At 40.9% G+C, this 21,575-nt stretch overlaps 1 protein-coding gene across 2 annotated transcripts in view; it reads left to right on the top strand.

The window, feature by feature from the left end:
• LOC117251534 (neuropilin-2-like) overlaps window positions 1–2,282 on the top strand; it is a 116,654-nt gene extending 114,372 nt beyond the window's left edge. Inside the window, exon 18 of one of the 2 annotated variants that reach the window (XM_033617943.2) lies at window positions 376–2,282. In XM_033617943.2, coding sequence (XP_033473834.1) covers window positions 376–704 — 329 coding nt within the window. In that variant the 3' untranslated portion in view covers window positions 705–2,282. The remainder of the gene's footprint in view (window positions 1–375) is intronic. The other variant, XM_033617945.2, reaches the window with a different exon arrangement.
• The last annotated feature ends 19,293 nt before the right edge of the window (window positions 2,283–21,575 follow it).

The following is a 21,575-nucleotide window of genomic DNA, read 5'->3' as shown; positions in this document are numbered from 1 at the left end:
CATTGCTTACTCAGTTTCGACTTGATGACACTTCTCAGTTCGCACTATGATTACATTACATCTTGACATTTATTACTATCTTGTAATTGGCACTGATGGGCTACAGCAGCACTGTGTTACACAGTTTCACTTTAATATTGTGTTCAACCAAACACACAAGTTTGAGCCCTATAATATGTTGCCTGAAATAATAGGAAAAATACATCCACAAACCTTGATTATATTAGTGTAGTTTGTGTATTAAGTATAGGTGAGTTTGTAGTAAATAGGCTGACACATGCAGAAGCACTGGTATTGTACGCTTTTTTTACTTTTTTAAAAACATGTTTTCATTATATTTATAGTCTTTTCTAAAGTTTCCTGTTTTCTCTCCAGACTATGTCTTCCCAGGGTGGCCGTCCTCCTTCTCCACCCCCTCCTCCTCTGACGTGGACCCCTCCTCTGTCACCCTGGTGTCAGAGAAGGACAAGGACAACGCCTGGCTGTACACGCTGGACCCCATTCTCCTCACCATCATCGTGATGAGCTCCCTAGGCGTGCTGCTGGGCGCGGTTTGCGCCGGACTGCTCCTCTACTGCACATGCTCCTACAGCGGGCTTTCCTCGCGCTCCTCCACAACACTGGAGAATTACAACTTTGAGCTGTATGATGGGATTAAGCATAAAGTAAAGATAAACCAGCAGAGGTGCTGCTCAGAGGCATGAAGAGGAGGAGGAGAACTCTGGAGAAAGATGGGGAAAGGCACGTCCCCTGCAGAAGTAATTTTGTTCTCGGTTTGGACAAAGAAAACACGAAAAGGAAGCACTATCTGTTATTTCAATCCCCAGTGTCCCCTACCTAATATCCTGCTCTGATGTCTAAAGGGGTAACATTCAACCCAGAGTCTCCCAACCAGTGGGAACTTGTGACATTGATCTCCCCTACATGCTATGAGGCCTAAACTGGGGGAACACCTGACCCCAGTCTCCCCTACCCACAGTACCACATCTCCTCCGCCTGCAGGAGAGAGCCTGCTCGATTCTAAAAGCCTGTGAATGAATGAAGGAATGAATAAATGAATATGAATGACAGATCTACCATAGAATATAACCCACCAGCCACTGGAATGAAGCTAGGAAGGAAATGGACTTACAGCACCCATGACAATCTGGACATTTGGACCACAAATGACAGCACAGTCTGGTGTGTTTGGTTAAAATGTCAGTAATGGGATTCTTAATGAAGATGAGAATTTCATTAACATGTACCCATGACTGGTACTTTGCAGAAGGGCAAAATCTATTTGTCCTCATCGGCTTGAATGTGGCCAAAAGAGACGGCATGCAGAAATCAAAAAGCCCCAGCTTCTGACTGTTGGTGAAGAATTCAGCGCCAGTGGACCATTAATGTGGGTACTTTAGACTGAAATCAACACATATCAAGCGAATGCCTATCCCCCTAAAGAAGTTTAAAAGATATCAAACCACACTACTCAAATTAATCTAGATTTCTAAAGGCGAAGAAGGAAAAAAGGATGAAAAAGGACATTTTCTTTTTGTTTGTTTCTGAAAGTTTTTAGATATGAGTTCTGGGAGTTTTCAAATGTCCATTAGCCTGCCGTATGGCGCTCGCTCGCTCCTTTGTCTGCCCTCGGTCTGCGCTTTGTGAAACCAGTGGCATAGAAGAGTAATGGTGACTGTTTTTGTTATGTTTTAGACTTGTGTCTGTTTGGAAAAAAAAGGTAAAGAAAAGCCAGCTTCAGTTCGTAGCCGCCCTGTAGAGCTCTTACGCCATTTTTAGACTTTCTTTAGCATTGTGTTGGACTCCATGGTCTTAACTGTTACTTCAGTCTTTTTCTATTTTCACACATTTCCCATTACAGATTTATCAGTCTTTACAAAGAATAGAGGAAAGGTAAAGGAAGATGGAAGACAGAAAATCAGAGGTTTATCTAAATCTAACATGCTGTTATGGAGTCGTGCTTTAGATTCAGTATTCTAGGGTTTGTCTTTGGTATATATCTATATTTTTTTGCTTTTCAGACTGTATGATGCCCAAATGATGGACAGACACTGTGTGAACAAAATGTCAGTGATTGTTTTATTGCAACCTATGGATTGCCAAAGAGCTGTGTATGTGCACAGGGGGGTCTGAGCAAGTGTTAAAAGAGGCCGGGTGGAGAACGGACTGAGAGTGATAAATCATCCTGCCTTTTATCCACCGCTCTTAGCGTAACCCCCCCCCCCCCCCCCCTCGAATGAAGGACGCTCAAAAAAGATGAAAATAAAAAAACAAAGGAGAAGGAATGACTAAAGGAGGAGAGGTGGAAATCGTACCGTCGACTTTCTTGGACACACAATCGAGCCTTAAGCTAACTACAGTATACGCTGTATCGGAGGACAGCCATCGAGGAGTGCCAGTGCTGCTGGAGAGACTGATGAACAGGAGGACACACACATACACGCACTCACATATACCCACAGAGAAAGATAGACAGACAGGAATAAAGAGAGAGAGAAAGGTTATGTTTACATGCAGGAGAATTCTCATTATGAATCAAAGTATTTTTATACTCAGATTATCAAAAACCTGGTGAGCCTGGACCTACAACAATATTCAGGTTGCTTGTGAACGTGTTTGGCTGGAATCATGCAGCTGTTTCTCCCCACAGTTACATCCACATGCCATTATTGGCCTCAGTGAGATACATTTTGGGCGAACTTAAAGGTACCCTGTGGAGTTTTTGACCACCAGTGGCGCTGTGGAGCAATGTTTATATCCCATGCATGCACATAAGCATGCAGCAACATGGTTTCACACTTCCACTGACTGGTTGCAAGCTAGCAAGGATTTTAAATTATTCAGGAGAAAATAATCACTTTGCAAAAGGACAAAAACAAATTTATTAGGCCTCAAAAATACACACCATATGTAAATATATAACTTTGTATGTTTATAAGAAAACTCCACAGGTTACCAGAATGCTTTTTTTCTAATTAACGTATAAACAAAATGCCTATGTTTAACATATCTCCAACATTTACATGTTTTTTCTACACGTCTGACAACTAAAGCATTATTTGAGTTTTTCTATTTATTTGTAAACAACCAAATTTTTTTTTTCAGTTTTGGGAAGAGTTGTAGTAATACATAGAAAATGAAAAAGTCAACACTGACTTGAAGTACACTCTTAAATCTGGTGTAATACTCAAGCACTTTGTACGTCCATCCTTACCTCCACGCCCTTACTATTGCCCGTGCTTTATGAATGCTACGCTACCTTAGTAGCTTTGATGTTGCTAGTTAACACACAGCAGAGGACTATTGTAAACTAGCTGCAAATTAAGTTGAATAATGTGAGTTTGTTGCATTATGGCTACATTTTTAATAACAACATAACACATGGCAGCAGACCTTGCATTTGCTGGAAACCATCTGCAATTATGGATGTCATTTTTTTGGCTTGCAGACTGTTCAAGCTTCGGTCAGTAACATTTGATTAACTTGTCAACATAGTCAATTTGAGTCTATGAAAAATTCATATTCATCAAAACAGTTGGCGTAGGGCTGGTGGGCAGGTGATTCTCTGCATGGAAACATATCCTGTGAGATGTTTGGCTGACAGATGGAGAGGACAGACAGCCAATAAGATAAACAAGGATAAAGTGAGACTGTCTGCAGGACAGGTGGAGGGTGAGAGAGAGACACACAATCATGACACAGAGAGGACGACACACAAAGACACAACAAAAGGGAAAGTCAATGATCCAGACAGAAATCTTTAAAAATGTAACTGGAGGACCAGACGCTGTCCTCTCCCTGTCTTCATAGTGTTTTGCTTTCTTACCCTGCTCGGCCGCAGCAGATGAAGGTCAAGACCAGAAAGTCATTTTTGTGTTTTCTGATTCTGTGAAGTTGCTCCCCTCTGGGGGGCAAAGTGAAAGAGCAAAAGAGAGGAAGGAAAGGGGAGGAAAAGAGTTAAACGTGTTACACTTGTTATTGCCCCCGGTCTCTCTTTTTGCCTTTCTCTCTCATCTCTCCCTGTTTGGGGGCATGCATGGATACAACCAGGACGGTTGAGAGGATATAAACAAAGAAAATAGGGGGTTGTTAAAAGGTGTTGAAAGATCGTAGGAGAGATAAAGAGAGGGAACAATGGAGAGAGAGATGGAGGTTTCTGTCCATCTAACTGCATTTTCATTGGACTGTTTTCCAAGTGCCTTGGAGCTCTCTCATTATACTCTCTATCTCTCTCTTCCTCTCTCTCCTCTGTCTTACGCTCACTCCTTTCCTTTCTCTCGCGTGCAAACACACATTAAGCAGCGAGTACATTGTGAGACTTTGTGTGCCAGTGGCTACACGTGAACACACACCCGTACAGAAACACACACGACTCACCTGTCGTCTGTCTCTCTCTTCTGCTCGACTTTAACTCTTTCCTTCTGGAAGTCCAGATAGTATTACCTCTTCTGTCTCGATGGATACACACGCACACGCTGACGTACACACACAGACAAATGCACTCTACATTATGACATACACACACCTACGGCACTGGCCAGATAACTCAAACTGTTGTTTGTAGACTTTGTACAGAAAAATTTCTTTTTTAATGTTATTATTATTATTTAATAAAGGCTAAATAACAAGTGATTTGGTTCTGGGTGTTTGTACTGCTTGTGTGTGTTTTAAGTGTGTGTTTATTTGCATAACTGCCTCAAGTGTTGGTGATAAATGAGTATGACTAACTAACCCTCCCAACAGGCCCTCAGCACATCACAGTCCTCCAAAGTATTTGAGGAACTTAATTTAGGGGGTTTTAAACTAAATTTCATAAAAAAAATGCTTTTATAAAAGAAAAAGGGTTAAAACCAACACATCACATTTTGACATTCGGTCATAGACTTTCCACGTCCAGACACAACGTGAAAGCTACCCTGGGTGCGTTGGTTGTTGACGTTCTGGGACACCATGTCAAGTTCTGCCTGTTACATGCATTGTCGTCTTTTAAGATACACTTCCGTTTTCACAGGAAATTTACCGTTTACATACTGTCTCTTTCAAAATAAATCCTACTAATGTACTACGTTGGTACAACACCGCAAATTGACGTTTTTTCCTTCAACAGCTAACGCATGTGGTTGGGTTTAAGCAACAAAGACACGAGGTTAGGTTTAGGAAAAACAGAACAGGGTTTGGCTTTATAATCTCACAGGATGAAAGTTGGTGTTTGTTGAAACCATACTTCACCCCTCCCACCCGCCCTACTAGGACTTTTGGTGCCTTAACTTTCCTTCTTGTCCCACCGTGTTTCCCCGACAATGCCAAATGCTGTGAAACTATAACGACAACCGACCATGTATCATGCAGACGTTAAAGGATGACTTTTTCGTCAATATATGATGCCACAAGTCAATGTCCATTTCAACAACTTCGAGTGAGACGGGTATTAAAACAGGTCTATACTTGGATTTTACACCCTCACACATACAACAGTTGTTTTGTTTCGTACTGACAGAAGACACTGATCACAATAGTTTACAAGAAACAAGATCTTCCTGTAACATTGACAGTTCATTGTGCCGTCAGTTCATTATATATAAAGTTGAGTGTTGCATTTTAAACAACATTTTTCACATCTTTTTTAATGCCCATGTGCTGGCAACAGCCGTGGCCGGAGTCATTATGTTTTCGGGTTGTCCATTTGTCCATAAGTCTTTCCATCTGTTTGTTCTTGCATCTATCCCATTCTTGTGATTGCAATATTTCAAGAAGGCCTGAAAATTTTCTTCAAATTCAGCACAAAAGCCAACTTGGATTCAACGATAAACTGATCAGAAGTTGGTAGTCAGAGATCACTGTGAGCTCACAAAACATGTTTTTGGCCATAATTCAAAAAATGTATCTTTGACACAAATGTCTAGTAGGATAAAATGATGGAGATGATATTTTATATCAAAAAGGTCAAAGGTCATCCTGACTTTGACATCATGATGTTCTACAAAAACACTGTTCTGGCCAATATATTACACCATGACTCAGGAACATTTGGTCTGATATTGAACTGGTGACACTAATGTTGGATGCCCACCTTAAAACTGTGCTGACTGGTGACCCTTGCTCTCATTTAACTTGCCTTGGCCTGTCCTTCATTCCTGCCATCTTTCCTACTGCCCTTCCTTGTAGCTCTCACCTTCTCTCTCACATTCACGCCATCTCTCTTTGTGTCTCTCCCTCCCTGCCTTTCTCTCTGTCTCGGGTGTTCTAGTGTTTGTACCCACGAGAGGCCAAAGCATGAAGGATCAAAGACTCTCTTCATTTAATCGAGCTGTGAAAGCTTGCTCCTAATTAACACGTACCCATGAAAACACACAAACCAAAGCACCCGGCCTGGTGCAGATTAGCTGCAAGATCACAATAGGAAATTTGTCGCCCACTCAACTCGTTTATTTTAAAAGTACAAAAGTGAGAGTAATGATGGAACAAAAATGATGACATTCTGGGATAACTGGCGCACAGTTGCTCATGACACAGATTGTGTGACATTATGAGCATTTGTGTTTGTGTGTACGCTATGGAATCAACACATTGAAGAAGTAGCCAGGAACGCGGTAGAATTCAAATCTAAAGACATGTTTTTTTTCTTTCTGTCTTTCTTTCTTTCTAAGGTCCAAATAACTTCACTGCAGACTCTCCCACATCCCTGACCATCTGGCCCACTTTATAATGCTCCCTAATTGGCTGTAACTGTATACAGTATAATGCTACTCCTGTTGTAGCCCTCTAATTAGCTTATAGAGCCCTTATCACTGATTTCTCTGCATCAGCATTTCTTCACCTCTTTCTTCTTGTTTTTCTCATCGCTCCTGCCCTCATTTATACATTGCTTCTTCATCTCACCATTACTGTTCTCCTCAGGAGACCGACCCCATTCTCACGCCTCTCCTGACATAAAAACACACAGTTGTGCACACAGATGTGGATGCACACAAGAACAGAAGCATCAACAATGTGGTTTAAAGGTGAAAACGATCCTCACATTAGCCAACTTAAAACTCAAACCAGTGCCTCGACAGATAGATAGACAAAGATTAATTCCCTCAGTGTATAAATTCGGAAGCTTTCTCTGCCTAACAGTGTCCCCTCCCCTAGGGGATCAGAACATGTTTCAGTACCCAGGAATTTCAGGGTAGAGGCTGATCCATGATTTGCATTCTCATAATGACGTGCTCCAGATCTCATCTTTCCAAATCCTGACTGCAGTTCACACACAGTCGCACGCGCCAGCAAGAATGTTCATCTGTAGATGCAAACACACACTTCAGACAGGTCTCTTGTGGTCGGCCTTTGCTGAGAGTGTAACCTACTAACACAGATATTAACTCTCTGCTTCGCAGCACGAATCACTGACCACACGCACACACACACATACACACACACACACACACAGTTTTTTGTATCATGTTTATGTTAAGAAAAAGAGAAAATAAAGCATTCTAAAGTATTACAAATGTATGATTTGTTACACAGATAAACCTTAGTTATGATTTAATACATAAATAAGTTAAAGTCTCACTTGTTTTTTGGGGTGATTTTTCTTTTCGGCTGCTAACTAAAACCACAAATCCTGCATAGGGGCCTTTGAAAGACCAGTTCAACATTTTGAGAAACATTGATTTGCTTCATTTCTGAGACATAATGAGAGTATTGCAGTCATGTTGATACGTTTTCAGTGCACTTAGTTCCCTGGGGAATTAAGTAGGTCTCCAATAAAATTGTGTTGTTTAAAAAACTTTAGTGTTAAACTTGTGTTTGCTGTCATATATATAATTCATAGTTTACTGTCATGGTATTGATGCTAACTGTTAGTCAGTTAACCACCAATTAAATTTTGCGACAGGTTACACAGGTTAATTTTGCTGCTCTGCTCAGTTTACTGCACATCACGATGATCTGGTGGGAGACAGACAGATGGCTAGCTGCGTTAACATGCCACAACATTGTACCTACTGCCCACCCTCTGGTCTCCACTGGTTAACTAAAGCATGCTAAAGCTCACTGAGTCAATGGAGTACCAGACTAAAAGGAAGGGCCTCTTGTATTTCATCCATCTTCATAACCGCTTATCCTCTTGAAGGTCACAGGGGGGCTGGAGCCTATCCCAGCTGACACTGGGCGAGAGGCAGGGTACACCCTGGACAGGTCGTCAGACTATCGCAGGGCTGACACATAGAGACAGACAACCATTCACACTCACTTTCACACCTACGGCCAATTTAGAGTCACCAATTAACCTGCATGCCTTTGGACTGTGGGAGGAAGCCAGAGTACCTGGAGAAAACCCACACTGACATGAGGAGAACATGCAAACTCCACACAGAAGGGCTCCCTCCTGGGGTCGACCCAGAAACCCTCTTGCTGTGAGGCGACGGTGCTTACCACCACACCACCGTGCTGGCCCTCTTGTATTTCACTTCATTTCAATTTTTTTTTTCTTCAATGAACAGGTTAGTTGGCGGTTAATAGGTGTCAGGCTACTGATAGCAGAATTTACCAAAACTGATATCTCTAGTGCAAAACACTTTACAGTATGTTATAGAAAGAACAGACACCCTCTTTTCCATGGACAGTACCTGTTTTTGGTGGCCTGTCCCCAGCAGGAGCTGTCCCAGGAAATGTCCCCGCTTTAACTGCAGGGCTGCCAACTCTCACACACTGACTGTGAGATTGATATAGGCCTAACAGACACTCACATGTGGCAGATTCCCATCATGCTGGGTTTAAAAACTTTTTGCATTAAATATACCAAGCCTGGTGTGCACTGCCTTATACCAGTTTAGCAATGCCACAATCTCTTGTTTGAACAGCCGTTGAATTTGCACTTGCCCATGTCGTCCTGGGTGCTAGCTGGCAGACAGTGGATCCTCTGCTCTGAGCATCCTGGCTGATATAAAACATGGGTGTTGTTGCTTCTACTATAATCGAGACACATGCTGTAAATTATTTTTTAAAGACCTGTGAAAGATTAATTTCAGACATTTAAATACAAATTAGGGCCTTTTTTTGTTACAGAAAAATTAATTTAGTGCCTTATTATGCTCATTTTCAGGTTCATACTTGTATTTTGGATTTCTACTAGAACACATTTACATGCTTTAATGTTCAAAAAACACTTTATTTTAATTATACTGTCTGCATGAATGTACCTGTATTCACCTGTCTGAGTCACTCCTCTTTAAAAGCCCCCCCTCATGCAAAATCCCAGTCAGTCCCACTCTGATTGGTCAGTGTTTCCGGGTTTTTCACATTCTGCACTCTCCGTGTCTCTGCTCCATCATTGCAGCCGCGGGATGACTGTAACAGCACTGTTTCGGCAGACTGTACCTTGATATGCCTTTTCACTTAAATAGCATTGCTAGGCAACAGCTTGGGTCCATGTTTACTTTCTGTCAGCTGATATAATTCACATACACCACAAAATATTCCAACAGGAAATAGCAATGGACCCATTAAATATGTTTATGTTGAAGTATAGTTGTGACATCAGAGTTCGACATAAATCCTGATGACTCTTTTAAAGGCGTAGTTTCTGAACACAGACGTCTCTTTAGACTGATGGATTTGATATTTTCACATTATGCATATAGCACATTTACCTGCTTTATATTAAAAAAGACTTGGAAATCAGACTTTTCACAATATGCGACCTTAGAAAATCTGCAGGAACCCTGTAATTATTTCAAACCAATTAATTGTAGACGAATTAGCAATTTAGACAAGATATTTTTTAGAAATAACATTTTTTTTAATTACAGTATAAAGCATAATTATAATGGCCATGTTTAGCTTTGATAAGGTGCAATTTATAACTTATAAGGGTGAATGCCCTGCAAACATTACTCAGCTGTTGTAATACTCCTCCTCTCTCAGGCCCCCCTCCACTTATACCTTTTCCATTCCTGCCTCTCTGTCTTTTATAATGCACACAACCAGATGCACACAGCTCTCACATAAACCAACAGGCAGTCCTTTATAAATGTGGTCAGCCTGGTACTTATTAGAATGCAGTTATACTCAGCAGCAGCATTGACAGCTAGGTGAACAAATTCAGTGCTGCACAAAGCTGCAGCTGTGAAAGGGACTTATATGTGTGCTTGTGCTCTATTATGAATCCATACCTGCCTAGGGTCAAAAATGCAAATGGGAGAGAGGCAGCTAGAGCTCAGAGGCCCCAGAAAGTCGATGGATACAGGGCCCTTCTCGCTGTTAGGCAATAACATTAACCAATGAACTACTCTATTATGAGCCATTACTTCTAATAAAATGTCAACTACGAATACAAATTTGCATAACGGGTGTCACCACACCAACAACAGTGCAACAATACGCAAAATCTAATGAGTTAAAACTCAAGATTTGCATGATATATTTCAACATTTGGCCTCACTGACACTCATTTGTGTGAGCAAAGCCACACTGTTAGTTTTTCAGAGCAACAGTTGATTTGATTATCTGCATTATCTCCATCTTGTTTGCAATGCAGATAAAATACACTGCCTTCAGCTGAGACAGAAACTAGTAACTGGAACCAAATTGATGCAACAGCACAATTTCTTCTTTCTCTATTTCCTTTCTTCCTCCCCTGCCGTGCTTGTTTGCAACTTTTCCCCTCACACTTGCAGCCCTCCAGATTATTGTATCATTTACTGTAATAATTATTTGTGGAACCTTCAATATTTGTTTCATTCTTCCCCTTTTCTGCCTTCTCTCTCTCCGTCATTGCACCTGTTCCACATTTGCTTTCTGTGCTCCCAGCTAATTCCTTCACATTGATAAACTTTAATTATTTGAATATCATTTGGAGCGAACAGAGCAGCACTGATATTGGCAAAGAGGCGACTGGACTGAAAAGCATTTCTAAAACAACGAGCTACAAATTTAATTTGCATGCCATGCGGCCTCTTATTGAATCTTATTTTTCAATTTGTAGAAAAATAAAGTAAGCTAAGTGCAAAATGTCTCCTTTATAGACTGTATAAAATCCATTACATGTTTTTTATTTATTTATTCTTTTTATCTTCCCCCACCTGGGTGGGCGTCTGGGTGAGAGCTGTTCATGGTCTTGGCAGCTTCCAGCACCCTGCTCTCCTAATGTCCCGAACTCACTGGCTGCATGCTGCTAAATCAAATTACATTTCATCAGACAAAAGCTTTTTTTTTCTCACTACACCAGTACAAATATGATTGTTGTAAATCTAATCACAGTATAAGGTTTATTGCTTTCTCATTTCTGTGTTTTCATTTGTTTGGCTGTTTGCCAGGTGCTGGCAACTGTCCCTGAATTTTTGCCAAATTAAAAAGTTACTCTAAAGCTGCATGGCTCACCTGTAAAACTAGTTTGTTTTATATAATTAAGTTTTTATTTGCATGTTTAAAACCCCTGTCTCTGTTTTTATTCATTCTGACTGTACTTTTTTATTATGTATTGTCCTCCCTCCCGTTTTTATTCTCTCCTCTCTTCCTTTCCTCCATTAATCCCTAAATTTATACAATATTTCTTCTACTTCATGCTTCCCTCTTACTGTGAATAATCTAAAAAATCTCATCTTCCTTCCCTCAGTCCTTCATTGCTCGCTTCTCTTATGAAACATTTTATCATCAGTGTCTCCCTTGCCTGGTTCTTTCTTCTTTTTTTCATCAGTCACCATTACAGCGCGCACATTCTGTTATGATGATATCAGTCTTTCCGTTCGGTAGCCTTTGGCTTATCTGAAACGGCTGCTCAGCCACAAACACTTGTGCTTTTAAAGGTAGTTGTTGACATTAAGACTCTTAAACTATCCGAGGCTGCGGTTTCTCCCCCCTCACTGGATTGTGGGTGAGTGTGTGTGTGTGTGTGTGCGTGTGTGTGTGTGTGTGTGTGTGTGGGTTATGCATATCCAGGAACAGTGTGATTGTAGCAAGTCTTATTGAAAATCTTCAAATAGGTGCAGCACTCGTACACACATTCTCGTCAGATATAGAACATGAGTAAACATAAACACCTGCGAATATATGTGCGTGCATGTGTGTGTGTGTGTGTGTGTGTGTGTGTGGCAGAAACAGTAACAACATACTGTACAGTACACATTGGCATGCCTCCTGCTGACTCCTTATCCTGTAAATAGCAACAATAACCCTCAACAGGGCCTCTAAGGGAGCCACAGAGTGGCCTGCCACAGAGCCAACGCTTTCATCTGGGTAGGTGGCGTGCTTGCGTGTGTGTGTGTGTGTGTGTGTGTGTGTGTGTGTGTGTTGCAACGGGTGCTGCTGGCACCAGCAGCAGAATGTGTTTTGTACTCCTGTCCTCACCCACACAACCAACTTTACCTCACTGCAAAGGCTCATGCCCACACATACATGTCGATATGTGTTGGATCAAACCCGACCTGCCCACTGAGAAACTTCTCACTCTGTATGCTGTTCAGTGTTAGGTGAAGTCATACCTTAATGTTAGGTTTTAAAAAAAAGACTTACAGCATCAACAGTATATCCAAGGCCAACATACAGTAGCCGCAGTGCCTGGCATCATTTGCACAAATCTGGCCACCGGACCATTTGTGCTGTCTGTGTTTATTTGACCCAAACTGCACAAACATTAGCTGTAAGGGAGTTAGAAACAGATGCACGACCAGCATCTGACTGAACTCAGAACTCACCAGAAACTCCCGTTCTTTCTGTAATTTCCCTACGGTCTCTCTCCATTTTCCTCTAATATTATGCACAAGTTTTGCACAAGCAGAACATTTTGAACTTGTGTCTTTCCGTTGAATGCAATTCCCTGCCTCTTAGATTCACCTCAGGTTCTGACTGAGCACACAGTTCATTTCAAAACAGGAACATCAGCTTAGGATCAGGACAACATGTGGGGTCCATACATGCAAACAGTGCTGATTTCTTTTTGTCATTTATTAAACATATGAATAGAGTTGTGCTTGTATGTTCTATAATCCAGATTGAAAATTCAACTTGACATCAGTTAATTTTAAGATCTGTAATAACCTTTTCTTAGTGAAAAGGTCAGAAACACTATTGGTTGCCTGATACATATTCACAACCTAAAAATGAGAAGAGCAGCACATCTTATTTTTCACTGACAACTTCATCCAGATACTGAAGATCCTGGTGCAAAACTATCAAGTTAATGAAGCAGACATGATTGATGATATGAATGAATGAAAGTGGGAGATTGTGATGTGACGTGACCAGTGAGATCAATTCACTAAAGAGGATTTATTTCTCTCTCTCCACTCTTACAGATGATCTTTGGCCAGGTAGAGACAGCAGCCAAGTTTCATTTTGGCAAGTTACCTTTAAAATTGTCATTAAGTTGCTTCAGCTAATATAACCTGTGACATATTTGTCATTTAAACTGGTAAAAGCAATAGTCAGAAAATCAAAAGTGAAAAACCTGCTTACTCTGTTAGTGTTTTGTCCATTATTCTTCGATATAAAAGGTGCATGGACCGATAAAATTACTAATACCTAGAGCTGAAATGTAACTGCTATCGGGGCTGTACCCTATATATAACACAATTTCAATTTCTCTTACATTATTTTGGACTTTATTAGGCCTACATGCATGAACTAGAAAGAAACAACAGTAACTCCAGTTTAGGTGAGTTTAACATCCACTGAATGAATACATGATCTGAGAGCGTTCTACTGCATTTTGACTTGTAATCTTTCTTTTTTTCATTTTTAGGATGGTTTTGTGGATTTCAAGCTAAACGCTGTGTCTGGGTCATGTGTATTAAAGCAACACTCACCTTTCTGGAAATTTTACACTTTTCTTTGTTTAGGTTAAAATGCTATTAATAAGCCGATGGCACAAAATGTAAGTGAATTCCACCAGAAATAAAAACTCATAATTGTACCGTTCTCATATGGTTCTAAGAAAACTCTGGCCAATTATTGCATTGATGGGGTTAGCTCTTAGCTAAGAGCTAACCCCATCAAACCAGCTGTTCCGAGCGTCCTTCTGGCAAACGTCCGCTCGCTGGACACAAAAATGGATTACATCCAACTGTGGAGATCCACTCACCAAGGAGTGAGGCACTGCTGCGTCCTTGTGTTCACTGAGACATGGGTGAATGGTAACATCAGACTCTGGTGTTGAGCTAACAGGGCTAACACTACACAGAGCAGACAGGGAGACTGCATCATCTGGTAAGCTCTGGCAATATACACAAACAGTTTATGGTGTTGTGATGTGAAAAGGATCTCAGGATGTGGAGTTTTTGACTGTGAAATGTCGACCCTTTTCATCTTACTATTGCACTATATGTTCTTTCTTATATGTTGCACAAATTGTTTTTAAATGTTTTGTTTCTTTTTGCTTGGGGTATGCAAAATGTCATTTCGTTTTATGTGCTGCACATAAAAATGACAAATAAAGAAGTTCAGTTCAGTTCATAACGTGATATATGGCAACATAGCATCCAGTTACTAATGGCTAACATTAGCCTCCTGTAACGTAGCCTCTGAAACATTAGCGTTATCTTCCTTGTGCGTTTCCACCTACTAGTAACGTTAACGCTACTATCTAACGTTAGCACTGTAACCTTATTCTAAAACTCATCAGTCATCACTGACATCGGTTGAGTTTTAAAACTCCGGGGTTGCGTTTGCTGTCTTGGTTGTAAGGTTACACTCGCTCTCCTCTTACGTGTATCTAACATCACCATGCCAACGCCTACGTCTATCATAGACGTAATGGAGGAGGGGGGAGAAGGCCTTTGGAGGGAGGTGGAGTTGCAGGAGGAGTGGGATGGGACTTTGGAGGGAGGCGGGAGTTGTGGATATTCAAATCTTTATAAGTGTTGTGTGAAATGCAAGAAAGGTAAGAGTTGATTTAATGATACTCCTTACCTGGACAAGGAGATAAACGTTTCTTCCAAAACATCCCAAAAACAAAAATACCCTGAAAAATGTAGCTAGGTAGGTAGCTACTGAAGGCTTAGCCCTCTGAATGTTTTATGATTGTGACAGCACATAAAGACCTGCCCTACACTACAGGAACCAGTGAAGGGAAACAAGGAAACTCTGCAATGTTCAACCATCTGTGTGCCATCACAGTGTGAGCAGATGAACGGAGTTTGGCTTCCCGTGGAGCTCCCCGCACATCCACTAGCAGATGCCCAGGCTCTGGTCGCATGGGGTAAAGCCAGACACTGTTCATCTGCACACAATGCGATGACACATAGCTGGTTCAAAATTGATGAAGTTTCCCTTTATATTCATTGTCCTCTGTCTCAACTCCAGTGATGTGGTGGTTCACTTTTACACTGTATCTATAGTCTGTAGTTAAGCTTTAGCTTCCTACTATCTTCATCTTCTTTCACCTGTTGTTGCTGCTGAGTGAGTTTTGACATCTTGACCCCTCTGTCTGCTTCTCTCTGATATGGCTTTTTCTTTTTCAAAAAATGTGAAAATATTTCTTCAGGGAGTGCAGTTAGTTACAGTGTGGGTTCCATGTCAGCTCGGACAACTTGATGGACCATTGCAAAGGGGCAGGGCTTCGCAAATGGTCAGTTGAGAAACTCTAAATATACTATCAGAAGAATTCAGAGCAGAGGATTTGAGTCTGGCTGGACATTTTTTTGATAACCAACTGCATGAACCCATCATGATCGTGCATCATGCATTGTGCATCATGATCAATTTGCAATTTTTAGACTGAAGAAGAGGCTTCTGATGGTCTGTGGTATTTTGTTTTAAAGGTGTCACATAATGAATATAATAAAACCAAAGAAAAAGTAAGTAATGATGCAAGCCAAGTCTTTCATCATGAGTTTTCTAATAATGACTCTCTTTTCCTCTGTGTGTGTGTGTGTGTGTGTGTCTGTCTTTCTCTTTGTCAGTTTGTGTGTTTGTGAGTGTGTGTGTGTGTTGCACTCTTTTACGTCTCTAAGGGATGAAAGTCCTCTATCATTAATTTTCTAATAATGCGCCCATGGCTTCACATGTGAACAGAGCTCCGACACATCAATCAAAGCACAGAGTGTGTGTGTGTGTGTGTGTGTGTGTGTGTGTGTGTGTGTGTGTGTTGTTATTTGTGTGGTTTCCCAACTGTGCCTGGGAGTGTGTTTCTGTGTTTCACCATGTCGTGCATTTACCAGCGGCTCGGGGCAGTGTGTGCTTATTGGCTCGGTGACAGACTGGTGTATTATTCATCACCTGATGGAGAGTGACAGATGACTCCCTTTATGAGTCCATGCATGTGAATCGACGTGCTCATTTTAACAAGTGATAAAGAGAGGGTGGTGCGGATGTGTTTTGATGGTCTTACATCTATGTGTCTCTTTGTGTCATTGTTTACTTTGTGTGTATAAGAAACAGGTAGGAAGAGGCGTAGAAAGTCTCTATCAATCAAAACAGAGTAAAAGAAGCCAAGAAGAGGAGGAGGAGGGTAAGGTTATGTTTCTTGTCTGTGCATATGTATCAGTGGTAAACAAAGGCATTTACTCAAATACTGAACTGAACTGAAAGTTTGTGGTACTTGTACTTATTTCTATGTTATGCTGCTTTATAGTTATACTCCATTATGATTCAGAGGCAAACACTGTTCCTTTTACTTCACCAGGTTTATGCCACATAATATGCTCAATAAAACATTAATATATTAATGTTTTCAGAGTTCAGAAACCTCTGAGAAACCTATGAGCACAGCAAAAGTACACGTGTTGATTTATTATTTTGCACCTTATTTCTCCTAAGGTGATACATTTTAGTAATCTTCAAATAAGAAGCTAGTTTATTTCTGATAAGACTACTGTAAGCAGTTAAGTTTTCCTGTGGGAGCTCCTAAAAAATCACATTCTACTAATTTCCAACAGCAAACATGTTTCCTTTGAAACATCATGTTTTTGCCTGTTTCCACAAAATGCTGATAGTGAATATATTAGCAAAATGTTCACAGACAAAATACTTTTCCCTCTTAAGTCTGCTCATCTTGACTTATACATAATTAACATTCTTGCGGTTATATTAAGACACTCGTCTGGCTTAAATACCCCAGTGTTACTTTATTAACATTTGATCAAAACCATGATCTTTCCCTAAAATTAACCAAAGTGCTTTTGTTGATTAAACCTAACCACAGGACTCAGGGTGTGAACCCCCTGAAGTTCTGCACTAAAAAGTACTTTTACTACTGATACTAAAGTATAATTTGAATGCAGACCATTAACTTTTAATATTTTTTGTTTGTTTGTTTTTTTAAAAAAGACTAAAGGATCTAAATAGTTTGTTTAAGCATCTCGTGGTTGGTGGTAAGCAGTATGCAAGAACTGCAAGACAGTAAGGAAGCGAGAAACACGTGAACACTAGTATATCACCAAGTGAAATACATGCAACTGCAAATCGACACAGTGCAGACCTATCTGACAATATCCATTTAAAATCTTCAAAGTTCCTACCAGATTTATAGCACTGAACCCAATACAGCTTGTAGTCAGCACAAGACTGAAAAAGAGAGTAGCGAAGGTTCTCCCATTTCCCGCTGAGTTAAGAGAAGGTTACTGGACCCCGAACACCTCCAGCACAGCATGGTGTGTGCGTGTGTGTGTGTGTGTGTGTGTGAGTGTGTCCTTCTCTGGTCTCCTCTCAGCATGTAGTAGTGAGTGACAGCTGGTGATTTTGAGCAACAACTGTTCAGACCTGAGGAACCCCAGTGTGCAGCTTTAAATAAAGGCTCATTCTGATTTAAACATCGGCTTTCAATCAATCTGGCCCCTGTGCCTTGTGTCTCGCCCACTACACATAGACCAAACATTAAAGAGACAACGTTAGGGACTAGCTGGTGAACATAATAAAGCATTTAGCAGCCAAAACGCCACTTTATTAGGTACACCTGTTCAACTGCTTGCCAACCCAAATAGCTAATTAGCCAATCATTTGACAGCAACTCAATGCATTTAGGCATGTAGACATGGTCAAGACAATCTGCTGATGTTCAATCCAAGCATCAGAAGGGGGAAGAAAGGTGATGTAAGTGACTTTGAACATGGCATGGTTGTTGGTGGCAGACGGGCTGGTGTGAGTATTTCAGAAACTGCTGATCTACTGGGATTTTCACACACAACCATCTCAGAGGACAGAGGGTGGTCCAAAAAAGAGATAATATCCAATGAGTAGCAGTTCTCTGAGCAAAAAGCAGATGGGCTACACCACCACACCAGGTGCCACTCCTGTCATCTAAGAACAGGAAACTGAGGCTAAATTCACACAGGCTCACTGAAATTGAATGATAGAAGATTAGAAAAACATTGCCTGGTCTGATGAGTCTGGATTTCTGCTGCGACATTCAGATGGTAGGGTCAGAATTTGGTGGTGGTGGTGTAATGGTGTGAAGGATATTTTTTTGGTACACTTTGGGCCCCTTAGCACCGATTGAGCATCGTTTAAACACCACAGCCTGCCTGAGCATTGTTGCTGACCATGTCTATCCCTTTATGACCACAGTGTACCCATCTTTGGATTGGGCTATTTCCAGCACGATAAGGTGTCATGTCACGATGCACCAGTCATCTCAAACTGGTTTCTTGAACATGACAATGAGTTCACTGTACTCCAATGGCCTCCACAGTCACCAGATCTCAGTCCTATAGAGCACCTTTGGGATGTGGTGGAACGGGAGATTCGCATCATGGATGTGCAGCCAACAAATCTGCAGCAACTGTGTGATGCTATCATGTCAATATGGACCAAAATCTCTGAGGAATGTTTCCACCACCTTGTTGAATCTATGCCACAAAGAATTAACGCAGTTCTGAAGGCAAAAAGGGTTCAACCCCATACAGGCAAGGTGTACCTAATACAGTGGCTGGGGAATGTAGTTCCCTCAGGCATTGGTGGAGACCAAAAACAGAGCTAAAAGAGCATAAATACTGGAATTACAGTCATCAGTTGGACAGAAACATGACTCCAAATGAATGCTAATGTCGCTCCATGTCTGCTGGATGTGCATAAAAAATTGCAACCAGCTGGTAACTGTGACAGTGTGTGTTTTACTGTAAATTAATTCAGCTTTAAAGTGTTCTGTAAACTCTTACCTTCTTTCAGCGATATTGGTGTTGATAGTTTATTTACATACACACACATACACAGTATAATTACAACAGGGAAGCCAGTCCAAAACTGCAGCAGTGTACCTGGAGAGTTGTTGGCTCATTATGCCGCACCTGACTACAATTAGACTGGATACATCCAGCAGACACACCACCTGAGGCTGAGACACACTCACACACGCATTACTGCATGTACACCTAACCACCAACAGGTCAAAAATGCAAACACAAGCACAGAACCTTCACACTGTGCTACAAAAACAGAAAGGAAAATGGTGACTAAACAAATCATTCAAGGTGGAATAAAGAAGGTGAAGTCTGGACATGGTGCCAGAGACGGGGAGTTGGTGTAAAGAACACAGAGAAACTCTTTATTTGCCTTCATTATGTGTTTGTGGCCAGCACCAATACTTGATAAGTTGCTTGAGGATTTTAAGTACAAATAACTGTTTCCACTGAAAGACTCAGAAACAGCAGCAGGAAGTATTGAGCTTACATGCCGCTGTGTTTTCTGACAACTGCACCTGGTATCCTGCTATTACTATTCAGCTGCACTGCACTGTGATGTGTGTTGCTTAGTTTATTAAGCTTGTTGTATAAAGGCTTTGCCTTGGAGGGCTCTGTCTGTGTTCACTGAACTTGAATTATAGGACATAATTAGCAATTTCTGGCCCCTTTTCAGTGGTGTGATGTAGCACTCTTCTGCATGAAGTAATAATGACTGAGTCTGTCCTAAGCCATTCTGTGATATTGCCTTTAATTGACTGGCTAACACTGACAACAGTTATCTTTTTAAGAAATTTCATCCTACAGTTTCTGTAGTTTGGATTTTGGTCTACTACTACAGTTCTGTTCTTACAGTTATCTAGGAGATGACAGTCTCAAAGTTCTCTCTTTCTTGCTGTCAAAGCTTTAAGTTCTGTATCCAGCAGTTAATACAAACTGTACAGTTCATACTCCTGCTTCAAAACCACAGAAAGTCTTTGATTTTCACCAAGGTAGGCAAACTCCTGCTTACTCTGTTTGATTAAAAAAAAAAAAGTATTCTACATCAGTTCAGATCAAATCGAGTGAGGGGCAAAAAGTATACAAAACAAGCTGAATAGAGGCTGCAGGTCATGGAAGCTTACTGCCAACCTCAAACCTCTAATAATCATTATCAACTCTGTGTGTGTGTATAAGTAACTAAACCTTTACAGCCAGGGTTAGGGAAAAGACTAAGGACATGTTCACACAAAAGGCTAAAGGTTTAAAGATGAAGTGTTAAGGGCCAGGTGAAGATGCTGGCTGTTCTTAGACACTGTCCGTACGTATACCTAGGAAAGGTACTGCACCACAATTTGTATATAACCCACATAATAATGAGCCAGTAATTGGAGTATAACCCACATAATCTGGAAGACTACAATCACATGACCAATGCGCTGATGGGATTAAATATGGCAGATGTATAAAGACCGAAAGTCAGTTGGGGCAGTTCGTCCAGGAAACCAATTTTTGGAACCATGAGAAACAAAGTGAACTTTGAGTTTTTTTAAGGTATGTCATCACAATGTTTCTTTTCCTAAACCTAACCAAAGTGATTTCACTTTCCACATAACTTTACTTGCCTAACTCTAACCTACACAACTTTGCTCGCCTCAGTTTGACCTACATAAATTTACTTGCCTAAACTCAAAGACGCCCAACCATGTATTTTTCCTTAACCAAACCTATGCAACTTTACTTTCCGTCAACTTGAATTGCCTAAACCTAATCTCTTGTGTAACTTAAATTGTCTAAACTTAAAGAAACCCAACCATTTTCTTTTCCTAAACCAAAGTAAATTTACGATAAGGTCTTCGCACCATTTGTGGGGTGCTAATTGACCTATGGCTAAGCCCCCCTCCACTCACTTGGACAAACTGTCAACATTCAGTGGCCATCGTTATGGCAGGTGTCACAGTACACGGCATTTCGCAGGAGGCAATTGATGTTTTTTGGGGACATAACGATCAGATGTCATTGAGGAGTAACCAAAAGGGCCTAAACTACGCATTGGAGGGATATATTAATCATTTTATTGTTGAGAAGGTCGATGAAAAGCTTAAATTACAAGCCAAAAGTTACAGGTCACAGTGTGAACCCCTTGTGAACCACATCTCCTTGCCGTCGCCATCAAAGACAACAAGATAAAGTGCAACTGAAGTTAAGGTTTTTGGCTCAGAATATGAGAAAAGGATAACGGCCTTTTTACCATCTTTACCAAGAGTGTCTCTCCGTTAGTTTGGTGCTACAGTATTTACACTGAATCATTCAGCATAACGTTTGCCACCCTTTGTTATCTCTGCGATTACAGATAAGTTAATGAAGCTAAGCTCCAGAAGTTAACGTTAGCTTAACTAGAGCCCTTTGGACAACAGCTAACAATGATGTACAATCACCAAAGTACAAAACTAGAACAAAATAGGCTAATGAACTCCCAGCAAACAAGGTGACATAGCTAGG

The sequence above is a fragment of the Epinephelus lanceolatus genome, chromosome 14 (assembly GCF_041903045.1).
Source record: "Epinephelus lanceolatus isolate andai-2023 chromosome 14, ASM4190304v1, whole genome shotgun sequence".
Lineage (NCBI taxonomy): Eukaryota > Metazoa > Chordata > Actinopteri > Perciformes > Serranidae > Epinephelus > Epinephelus lanceolatus.
Note: the sequence above shows the minus strand (reverse complement) of the source record. Positions and strands in the feature narration are given on the sequence as shown.